The 12295-nt window shown below is 41.9% G+C and overlaps 1 protein-coding gene across 4 annotated transcripts in view; it reads left to right on the top strand.

The window, feature by feature from the left end:
- ERBB4 (erb-b2 receptor tyrosine kinase 4) overlaps nt 1-12295 on the top strand; it is a 966448-nt gene that overhangs the window by 917513 nt on the left and 36640 nt on the right. For all 4 annotated transcript variants that reach the window (XM_074968100.1, XM_074968101.1, XM_074968099.1 and 1 more), the window contains one exon: nt 9650-9805. In XM_074968100.1, coding sequence (XP_074824201.1) covers nt 9650-9805 — 156 coding nt within the window. The remainder of the gene's footprint in view (nt 1-9649; nt 9806-12295) is intronic.

Here is a 12295-nt window from a genome sequence, read left to right as displayed (position 1 = left end):
GTGAAGAATAAGTACAGCTTTATTTAAAATAATAATAAATTGCCATGGAGAATTAGGCCGCCGATCCTGCAAACGCTTATGCACATGTTTGACTTTACATGCATAAGTAGTCCCATGAAGCTGACAAATTAAGCATATGAGTAAGGGAATGTCTACACACAAAAGTGTGTAGTGTTTAACTATGGTGTTCTAGTTAAAGTGGTACAACCCTGCTAGTATGGATGCAGTTATGCCAGTATCAAAGTGCTTATGCCAGCATAGCTTATTCCTGTCGCGAAGGGGAATAACTATACTGGTATAAGGCACCTTTATACTGGTATAACTGTACATTAGGGCTGGTCCTGGTTTATTATAGCCATACTAAATCGCCCCTCCAACCATCATAGTTACACCAGTAGTCTTTCAAGTGTGCACTAGGCCTAAGAATTTGCAGGATTGGGGCCTCAGTAATTCAGGAAAGCACAAAATACCTGCTTCAGTTCATCCCTTTTAATTATCCCAGAGTGCACTTTGACTTCAGTGCAACTTAAGTACATGCTTCAGTGCTCTCCTGAGTAGGAATGCTGTTCTGAACTGGAGGCTTACATTGTCACACAAGCGCCTTATGGAAGCAGACTTCAGACAGAGCTCTTTTGGAATCGAAGCATTTGACTTTTCCTAAGCAACTTGCAGCAACTGTGAAAGACTCAAAGAGTGTCTGGCGCTGAACGGGTGGTACTTTGAAAAGTACAAAAAGGTACCCAACAAGATCAAATAAAAATGTCTGAACAGCCCAGACTTGCAACAACTCGATCACGAGCTGTACAAAATGCAGCTCTGCTCAACAACTGCCCTCAGGAACTGGGAGACAAATGATAGCTACAGAAAGTAATGCTCGGCGATAAAGTAAAAAAACAGCAAAGGTGCCCACCTCTTGAAGGCAAGGAATCTCAGGGGACAAATGTATAACTCAGTGTTACATCTGAGAAGCTCAATTTTATTTCTTTGAAAAGATCTCCCTCTACATACTTTTATTTCCACGCAGTCCTTGGCTACCCTGCTTTCTGGATGCCTATGTTAGCAGCAGTCCTAATACTTTATGAACCTATTAGAGACTTTTCTGCCGCAATGCAGCACTTTATCTAACTCATGAAGCTGTTCCGTGTCTTAACTTCACCCCTGGAATTTTTGGACAAGAAGTCTCCTTTCTTCTGTTCCAGGGTGCTTTTATTTGTTACAAACGCGTTGTCTAGTGGTCCTCTCATTTTCTGTTATGCCAGTTTTCTCACAGAAGGATACTGATAAATCAGAGCTGAGGGCTCTGCGTTGCAGTCTGTTTGAGAGCTCAGAGACCCCAGCAAACAATCCCTAACCAATGTGAGAAAGGCCTCTTATTCTGAGCCTGTATAATGGACCAAGCTCTGCTCTGAGTTACACCTAAGCTACCCTGCTGGAGTCATGGATATTGCACAGGGGGTTACTGAGAGCAGAATTTGGCCCATTCAAACTACACATATGTTCTTGTATTTAATTATAAGAGACATTTTCAAAAGCGCAAATGGCAGATGGAGGCCTGTCACTGACTTTTAATGGGAGTTAGGCACCTACGCACCATTCCTGCCTTGGAATCTCCCAGTGTCCCTTACCTGTCTGCCTTCCTTCTCAGTAAAACCACCTTATCTTCCTACGAGCCTGATCCTGCACCTCTGAAGGCAATAGGAGTTTTGCTGTTGTCTTCTATGGAGCAGCACCAGGCCCTCTGCAAAGTTAGTAAAGCTCCTGGTTAATGTATGGTGCTATGTACGTGATTCTATGTAGTGTACTATGCACTCTATAGGCAAAGCCCTCCTAGAATTAGACTTGGCTTAGATTATTCAGCAAGGCCGTCAGAATGATGCAGTAAAGTCTAATATGGCAGAGGACTCTACCGTCATAGCAGTCTCTCTCGGCTAAACGAGTCCAGACCTGACCAAAATCACTCCCGTTCAACTTTAACTTCCCTTCTGTCTCTGGGAGGCCTGTACAGGAGGCGAGCGTCTCCTAAGCGTCAGCCCTGGATGAGGGGAAGGTGTGTGTGGTGTATTGAAAACTGTTAAAATTATAAGCTGTCACTTTAAATGGTAGAGGGCTTCCTGGTCCGACTTGCAGCTAGAGGGCTCTGATCCAAGTGTGCAATCTGGCTGCTCAGCAGTTAATCTGCAAAGAGCCGGCCTAGAACAAGCTGGCTTGAGTTGTGCCTCTCTGCCTTAGGGAGCAGCCTGTTTTGTCACTTTGTTTTTGAGCGTTAGGGCTTGTCTAAGTGGAGAGATAATGCACCGCAAACTGGGGTGCAAATCAACAGCAGCACTAGCATGCGATGCACTAATTGGCTTTGTGGCCCCTGCTGCTGTACATTAAAAGTTCCCTCCTGCACTGATATACTCTGTTTGAACTGGGGAATAGGTCAACATGCACGATGGAATTTCTAGTGGCCCTGTACCAGGGTCCACACAGACAGTTATTGCGCAGCAAGCGAGTGCAACGTAGATTTACAGCTCAGCTTGCCACACACTAACTCCCTGTCTATAGAAGCTAGGGTGACCCTATTTCCCAAAGTGAAAATGGGACACCACATGGGGCTGGCCTGAACTCCTCCCCTGTGCAGGGCTGGCCTGAGCCACCTGGCATTGCTGCTAACCCAATCCACACCCCCTGAGATGGCCGCCCAGGGCTGACAGCTAGAACCCTGCTACCCGATCGTCAGTTGGCAAGAGCAAATGCCCAGTTTTGCCAAAAAAAAGTTGTGATATCTGAGACAGGGCTTAAAAGGGGGATTGTGTATGGTCACCCTAAGACAAGCCCTAAGAAATAAAGTAGTGTTATATTGCGACCTGCCAGCAAGAGTATTTAACCTTTTTCACTAACTTCTCTGTTTGTATGCTGTGACTATACCAGCTTGAGAAAGAGTTTGCAGCCAGGGGGGCTGTTAAGGTTCAAACCAAGCTTGAGGAGCTGTCAGGAGGAGAGATGTTTGACCTGTGGAATGCCTGGGAGCCCCAGCAAACTCACCAGGCATCCCCACCAGATGCAGAGCTCCTAAGGGGCTCAGGAGAAGCACTGGCCCTCTCCATCCCCAACCAGTCTTGTCTACTAGGACCCACTTTGGTGGAGCTTATAAGGTTCACAGATGAATCTTCTCTTAGGAGCTCAGCAGCTAGAGAAGACATTTATGTTGCAGGGTTCCTAAGCTCTGTTGGAGCAGTACAAATTCTTCCTCTAAAATCCTCCCACTGTCCCCCGTCTGTGACCTACTCAGCTGCTCATTGGTCTTATCTTATTGAAGTCCCAAGATTTCTGGACAGCCATTTATGCAGTGTATTTACAAAATGAAGAATTTTATGAAGCGTTTGGACTGCTGCATAATCAAACAGTAAAAGAGTCCTTGGCTATATACAGTATATTATATTTAGACTTGGAAAGATTCAATTTTTATCGATAAATGTCGATTTCACCTTGCACACTCAAACCGACAAAAAATAATAATGGAAATTTACAGATAGGCAAAGTCAGAAAAATACTGCCCAAGAACTTAAATTAGAGACTGTCATTAAATCATTATTGTCTGACGCTCCCATAATTTTCTGCAACTGTGAACATTTAAATCAATAAAAATACAAAAAATGCTTAATACACAAAATTCCGTGCAACTGTGAAAATGTAACTCACTAAAAATTAAAGAAGCTTAAAAATAAACATCAATATTATCCATCAAAATTATCAAAAAATAAACGTGAAATTCTGCAAAGCCTAAGTATATTTAATGTTATATATGTGTGAGTAAAGACGAGGTGTAGTACAGGTTTATCTCTGTATGTGGTTATTATACTGGGTTAGGATGAGGGGTATGATTATTATAAATAGCAGGCCGATCCTTATTCATGCTAACATTCAAAAATGGCTTACTAAACTTATCTGTGTCCCAACTGTATGCGGTGTGTGTTTGACTTCTTACTGGCATTAACTGCTGATTCAGAGAGTGATTGTATGTTAGCGGATCCTGTTAGTAATTGCACTTCCAATGATCTCCTCAGTGAGGAACCCATTGCAGTGAAGAGGTTTTGATGATGGGTTAGTCAGAGCTGATCCTAACATCTGTAGGAGGTTAATCTGGGCATAAGGACCATGGAAGCAACCAAGGTTTATGTTTTAGCCTTTTTAGCATTGGCTCTTCCCCTTTAATGTCTCATCATAAAAATCACACCTTTTAGCAAATTTTCGGGTACCAGTGGAGACACAAACCCGCAGACCTCTGTGCAACCCAGTCCAGTCAAATTATATTCTGATGGCATTTTGCAGTCCTCATTTGGAGGGGGCTGATCATGATAGGTGTTGAATTTCAGTATTCTCATGGACAGCAGACCAGAACTTTCTCAGGATCAGGCTTTTAATGTAGTTTTTTAGAAATCAGTCTCTCTCTCTCCCCATTGGAAGGGTGTCTCATAACTCTGTCAATGTATCTCACATAAAATATTCGTTTGATATTTGACCATAAATCTACTGGGTGCTGTTGACACCAGCTGTGAAATGCAGATTTATTTATTTTTTTATCGCAGTATGCCTGCATCTTATACACAGGTTAAACATACATATATAAGACTGCTCCTGCCAGGTTTGAGAAGGTCTACAGACGATGTTTCCAGCATAATATATGTTTAAAAGGTGCTGTGGCAATGAACACCACAGGTTTCTCCCGTCCCTTCCCTCCATTGTTGTGCTTTGTTTATATTGTACATGGCCCACTACGCACAGCCCTTGTTAATCGGATGCAGAGGAAAATCAATATGTTGTTTAACTTGGATATTCCCAAAAGCACATGCAATCCTGAAGGTTGTGAATCTGCAAAAGGAACTTCATGCGGCCAAGAGGATCTACCCACGTGACTATTTTTGCAGGGTTGGCTCCATGAATCTTTTTTCAGGTAAACCTCTCATTTGAAGTTATTATTTGGAGTTTTGCCCAAATAAGGACTTAAGGAGTGATCCCATGGTGGTGGAGGTTTGGATGCTTTTCCTCTAGTTCACAAAATTAAGGCCATGTTGTAAGATGTGTAAGCGGAGAAGGGATTAAACAGGTGCATATGGAGTCCTCTGTTTTAGGGAATGTTGTTGTAGCAAAAATGTACAAGAAAGAAGATGAGTATGGGAAACTGCATGGAACTTGGAGGGAAGAGCACAGGTTGCAGGTTGCAGGAAGAGTTTAGAGGTTGCATTGGAAAGTGAGGTTGCAGTTGGAGCATCTCTGAAAATAATTCTCTTAATAATGAGCCAGTTCAGTTTCAGAAACACGGAGTCCTCTCAAGTTATTACCTAGCACAGGGTACACGAAACAACAAGAAATATATAAATTCACAGCCTTATCGGGATTTCATGAATTAAGGATAACTTTTTAAGAGCATAAGAATGGCTATACTGTGTCACACCGGAGGTCCATCCTATCTTCCAACAGTGTCCAGAGACAGATGCTTCACAGGGAGTGAACAGAACAGGGTACTTTATTGAGTGATCCACCCCTGGTTGTCCAGCCCCAGCTTTTAGCAGTCAGAAATTGTAGTTGGGATTATTTTTTTCAATTAGCATTACTTTGCATTTATCAACATTGAATTTCATCTGTCATTTTGTCTCCCAGTCACCCAGTTTTGGGAGATCCCTTTGTAACTCTTTGCCGTCTCCTTTGGATCTAACTATCTTGAGTAACTTAGTATCATCTGAAAACTTTGCCACCTCACTGTTTACTCTTTTTTCCAGATTATTCATGAATATGTTGAACAGCACTGGTCCCAGAACAGATCCTTGAGGGATGCCGCTTTTAACCTCTCTCCACTGTGAAAATGGTCCATTTTTTCCTATCTTTTAACCAATTACTGATCCGTGAGAGGACCTTCTCTCTTATCCAGTAACTGCTTACTTTGCTTAAGAGCCTTTAGTGAGGGACTGTGTCAAAGCTTTCTGAAAGTCCAAGTACACTATATCCACTGAATCCTCCTTGTACATATGTTTGATGACCCCCTCAAAGAATTCTAAATAGATTGGTGAGGCATGATTTCCCTTTTCAAAAGCTGTTTGACTGTTCCCCAACATATTGTGTTCATCTATGCATCTGACAGTTCTGTTCTTGACTATGGTTTCAACTAATTTGCCTGGTACTGAAGGTAAGCTTACCAGCCTGTAATTGCTCAGATCAACCCTGGAACATTTTATTAAAAATTGGCCTCACATGAGTTATCTGACAGTCATCTGATACAGAGGCTGATTTAAGTGATAGGTTTTCATATCACAGTTAATAGTTCTGCATTTTCATATTTGAGTTCCTTCAGAATTCTTGGGTGAATACTATCTGACCCTGGTGACTTACTATTGTTTAATTTATCAGTCTGTTCTAAATCCTGTTCTATTGACACCTCAATCTGGGACAGTTCTTCATATTTGTAACCTAAAATGAATGGCTCAGATGTGGGAATCTCTCTCACGTTGTCTGCAGTGAAGAACAATGCAAAGAATTCATATAGCTTCTCTGCAACAACCTTGTCTTCCTTGAGTGCTCCTTCAGCACCTCGATCACCCCCTGTCCGCACCGATTGTTTACCAGACTTCCTTCTTCTGATATACTTTAAAAAATTCTATTAATTTTTGTGTCTTTTGCTAGTTGCTCTTCACATTCTTTTTTGGCCTTCCTCATTATACTTTTACACCTGACTTGCCAGAATTTATGCTCCTTTCTATTTTCCTCAATAGGATTTGACTTCCAATTTTTAAAAGACGTGTTTTTGTCTCTGACTGCCTCTTTTACTCCATTTAAACATGGTGGCATTTTTTGGAACTCTTACTTTTTTAAAAAAAAAGGGGTATACATTTAGTTTGAGTCTCTATTACGGTATTTTTTAAAAGTTTCCATACTGCTTGCAGGCATAGCACTCTCATGACTGTTCCTTTTGATTTCCATTTCATTTCCTGTTTCCTTTTGATCTCCTCATTTTTGTGGTGTTCCGCTTTGTTATGTTAAATGTTACTGTGGTGGGTTTCTTTGGTATTTTCTCCCCTACAGGGATGTTCAATTTAATTACATTATGATTGCTATAAGGTTAACCTCTTGGACCAAATCCTGTGCACCTCTTAGGACTAAATCCAGAATTGCCTCTCCCCTTGTGGGTTCCAGGACTAGCTGCTCCAAGAACCAGTCATTAATGGTGTCTAGAAATTTTATTCCCAATCTATAGGGGAAAGTTGAAATCCCCCATTATTATTGAGTTTTCTGTTTTTGTAACCTCTCCAGTCTCCCTGAGCACTTCACAATCACCATCCCCATCCTGGTGAGGTGGTCAGTAGTATATTCCTACTATTATTCTTATTATTCTTATTCTTCTTATTATTATATATATAGTATATTCTTATTATTCAATCATGGAATTTCTATCTGCATACATTCTATTGTATAATTTGTTTCATTTAAGATTTTTACTATATTTGATTAGGTTTTTTTCACATCCGGTGCCATTCCCCCACCAGCGTGACCTACTCTGTCATTCCCATATATTTTTTATCCTGGTATTACCATGTTCCATGGATTATCATTGTTCCACCAAGTTTCTCTGATGCCTATTATATCAATATCCTCAGTTAATACCAGGCACTCAAGTTCATCCATCTTAATATTTGGACTTCTTGCATTTGTATACAAGCACTGTCAATATTTAGTTGTCTGCCTTCATGTTGAATGGGAATCTTTTTTCATTTAACTGTTTCTCTTCAGTTCCTACCTCTACTTTTATCAACTTCTATCCACTCCTCTTTACTAGGCGATAGAGTATGCCCTTTAATAAATTCTCCCCTAAGACATACATCTCTCCAAACCGGGTGCTCCTCTGCCCCTGTCAGCTTTTATTGTTGCTGCTGATGCTGCTACTTCTGTATCCTGGAATGTCACTGGTACTGATCGATTGGATTGTTTTATACAGTATCACCTGATGGTTGGGTTGCAAGTGTTAGTACATAAGCTTGATCACGATACCATCTGAAGCAATCTGCCTTTTCATGGCATGCTTGGTTCATAACTGTTTGCTCTGTGAGATTTATTTGTCTGTTTTTTCCACGGCTTTTGTTTTGATGTCAGAAACTCTTAATCCTTCAAAGTGTACAGTTCTGATGTTCAACCGCCAGCAGCATTGATTTGCAATTGGCATGAGAGAGTGCTTGCTTCGACTAAAAGTACCTTTTAAAAATAATTCTGTTTGCTGTATGCCATATAGTCCCCATGTCCCTGTCCAGACTCTCTTCAGGTTGACTGCAGCAAAATATATTGCATTAAAAATAAAATAGAATTTATGCTGAGGCTCCCCCATGAGCCTTCCATAACCTTCTGTGTTGATTGCATTGAAACCGTCTTGTTAAAAGCGAAGTGTTATGGCTACTGGTTTCCTTTTCGCTGAAATACATTTCCAAGTGCCCCTTGGTGACTTCTGTCGAGGTGTCCCCTTTTTCTGTCCGCACAGGACTAGATTCGACCACATTAAATTGAATAGTACCTTAACCTAGACCCAGACCCGTAGATATCCATAGGGTTAGTTGTGTAGCACCACAATGTAAGGAAATCAGAATCTGGCCCATTATACTGAGTAATGAGCTTACTTCAATCACTGACTGTGACTCTTCGAATTATCATTTTACATGATACTACAGCTTCCAATATTTTTTTTTCTAAACTACTGTGTATGTTATAGAGTTGATATATTAAAAGTTACCGTAAGGGTAATTACCAGGCATGTAATTTCATCTGCAGGTCCCTATAATGACTGCTAATGTCATAAATTCCTCTTTACGAAATTACAGGCTTGTAACCCTCTCAGGGCATCTTGCATTGTCCATATAAGTACTAAGGCTAAGCTTTGGTGGTGATCTCAGTGCCACAAAGCCTCATGTAAACTCACATGCTGATCGCAGGCGCTTAGTCTGTCATCAGACTAAGTAAATGATTAGGGCAGATGCAGACCAGACAATTTGGGCACGTGTTACCGTATCTGTTAAGACACCCGGACGGCTTGTTAACAAAACTACTTGTAACAGAATGTATACGCTCATAAAAGACATTGACCATTGATCTTATATCCAATTATAATGCAAGAGGTAAAGTTTTAATGGGGTTGGAAAAGCAACTGGATTGCAGCCAGAGGAACACAGAGTTGTTTTCCCCATAATTCACTAAGAATATTGAAAATTTATATCCAACTCAGAGGCTTTGGGTATAGAACAGGAGCATTTTCTTGTAATTAACAAGCTGGATTGGGCGTCAGGAGATCCGGATTCAATTCCCAGCTCTGCCACAGACTCCTGTTGAGGCCTTGTGCAAATCACTTAATCTCTCTGTGCTTGAGGTTCCCTGTCTGCAAAATGGGGAGGATAATCCTTGCTTTCTCTATCTTGTCTATCGAGGTTGCAAGCTATTAGTGGTGAGGACTCTCTCACTATGTACAGTTCTTAGCATCCCTGTGGCTCTGAGCTCTCAATACTATTTTATAATATAATAATAAGATAGTCTGTTTTTCAAGATATCATGGAAACAGGTTGCAAAAAGAGGGGGGGAAATATGAAAAATATTTAAGGGTTTATTTGACTTAAAAGAAATGTTTTGTGTCCCCCAGGGAATGATGTACCTGGAAGAGAGGAGACTGGTTCACCGGGACTTGGCAGCCCGGAATGTCTTGGTAAAATCACCAACCCATGTGAAGATCACTGACTTTGGCCTGGCCAGGCTCCTGGAAGGCGATGAGAAAGAGTATAACGCTGATGGAGGGAAGGTGGGTGCATTCACGCCAGCAGTCCTGGCCTTGCTCTTTTGCAGGGGCCTTCATTCATTCCAGTGCAAAGCTCTTGTTCTCTCTATTCTGTCACTTGAAAAGGGTATAACTATTGAAGCGTGACCATGTACAGTATTAAAAGCAAACTTTGTAGATGAAGGTTGAGATTTTCAAAAAGAGAAACTGGACATTAGGCTCCTGAATTCACATTTTGGTACAAGCCTCATTTTTCAAAAGTCCTGAGCGCACCATAGCGCACTATGCACTCAGCACTCTGGGAAATCAGGGCCCAGTCCTGCAAGCTATTCCATTCTATTCAGTGGGACTCTGCAAGGTAGAGCTTGGCCTAAGATGAGCAAAACTGAGCAAAACAGGATCGTGGCCGGGCTTTGTTCTTGTGTCTTCCATTTTGTGCTGCATTTCTACTGCAATGAAAACATCTGAAGTCAGTGCATTGCAGTTGTTCCAGTTTGTCATAGAATCATAAAATATCAGGGTTGGAAGGGACCTCAGGAGGTCATCTAGCCCAACCCCCTGCTCAAAGCAGGACCAATCCCCAACTAAATCATCCCAGCCAGGGCTTTGTCAAGCCTGACCTTAAAAACCTCAAAGGAAGGAGATTCCATTACCTCCCTAGGTATCATTGCAGGCTATTACCAGCATTGAGTAGTTTGCAGGCTACTTTTCCTCGACAGATCCAGCAGCCACAAGGGAAGGGGGCAGGAGATGTTTACTTGTTGCATGTCCATTAAGGTTTTACATGTGGTTTCCAACAATCTGCCTGTTGGCTCACAGTAGAGGAACCTGCGCATGCTCTTCCCCAGTTCCTTGTTGCAGTGCCAACATTTGCTCAAGACATCTCTGAAAGGATGCAAAACACTGGGGCATTCAGGAGATCTGCTGTGTGTAATTAAAACAGGCAGGTTTTAACCTTGACACCTGGGACACTTTCCTCTGTTCTTCCCATATTATTGCCCATTGCACCGCCACAGGTTTAATTCCGTATCGTGTCTTACATAGACTCACCACGACAAGACTTGATAAAGGCACCCACATAGAGGCATCACAGTATTCAGGCGGTCCCAGACACAAGTTCCAAGTGGTTATCCCTTACGCATCTTTGAAATGCCTCACCAAAAATGCTCATCTTAACTTGCCTTAGTCTCTCCTCCAATCCCATAAAGTCCCTGGTGGGTCTATGTCTCTCCTCATCCCCTTTCCCAAATCCTTGGTCTCTCTGCTGCTTTACTTGTCCCCCTTCCCCCTCCCCCCCCCCCCGTCATTTTCTCTGTTCGCTTATGCTGGTGGCTGACTAGAGACTGCTGCCAACCCCTGTTACTTCCTGGGGAGAGTGGCTGCCTTCCTACATGTCCTGCTGCTGAGACCAACTATGCCATAAATAGGAATTGTGGGGAGACAGGCAACAGGGATACAGCTGGTGGGGCAAGAAGCGTCAAAGAAACCAGCAGCAGGTCCGGGCGAAATTTTTTGATTAAAACTTTTTTTTTTGGTGGGGGGGGTGGGGGGTGCCGAAAAATGCAGATTCAGGTCAAACGAAACATTTCACTCATTCATGCAGAACTTGCCCAGGTGTTTCGGTAAAAAACAAAAAATCCAAAAATATCTCAACATTTCCGATTTTTATTCAAATGACTTTTCATTTTGAAATTTACTTCACTATTATTAAAATAAAACTTGAAAAATTTTTAAAAGCAACACAAAACATTTCACTTGGGGTCGAACAAAATGTTTCGTTCAACCCAAAAAGGAATGGATTTTTTTTTTAACTTTTCCATTCACCAAATATATTTTTTTTAAATTGGGTCAAGTGGAAACCCATTTTTCCCTGAAAAATCGGTTATTTGCACAGCGATAGTCAGTGGTTGCTTTCCTGCTCCCCAGCACCGCAAGGACCTTCTGGCAATGAGGATAGAGATTTGGCAGCCTTCCCTGACTCCTCCAGTTCCTCTGATCTCCCCTCCAGTGCCCCCTCTGCCCCTTCTCCACCCATTCCTTCCCGTGAAGGACAAAGGCAGCCTGTAGATTCTTCCTGCAGCTCTTAGAGGGTGTTCTGGATTCATGGGTCCAAACACACTACAGGGGGCTGGGGTAGGATGTATGCACCAGAAATGCGATTGTTCTGCTTCTGAGAAGTATCGCTTCCCAACCCAGAAGTTGTTTGCATTTTAAAGCTTTACTGTAAGTTTGCTAAGGAGGGCTTAGGCAGCTGATGAATAATACAGCTCTGCTCCTGAAATTGTTCCTGTCTGGAAAAATCCTACAGAATGTAATAGACTTCTGCAGAAATTAAATAGGTCTCTATAGAACTCAGTATGATTTCCTTTCTGTCAAGGCATTAAACCAACCTATAGAATTTAATAGAGAATGATATCCCTGCCATAAATATAGAGATAACAGTTCTCTAATCAACTACATAGGGTATTTTCACAATGCCGACCTATTTACTGCTTTATCCAGCCATTAAGATTT

This window comes from Natator depressus, chromosome 11 (assembly GCF_965152275.1).
Source record: "Natator depressus isolate rNatDep1 chromosome 11, rNatDep2.hap1, whole genome shotgun sequence".
In the NCBI taxonomy this organism is placed as follows: domain Eukaryota; kingdom Metazoa; phylum Chordata; order Testudines; family Cheloniidae; genus Natator; species Natator depressus.
Note: the sequence above shows the minus strand (reverse complement) of the source record. Positions and strands in the feature narration are given on the sequence as shown.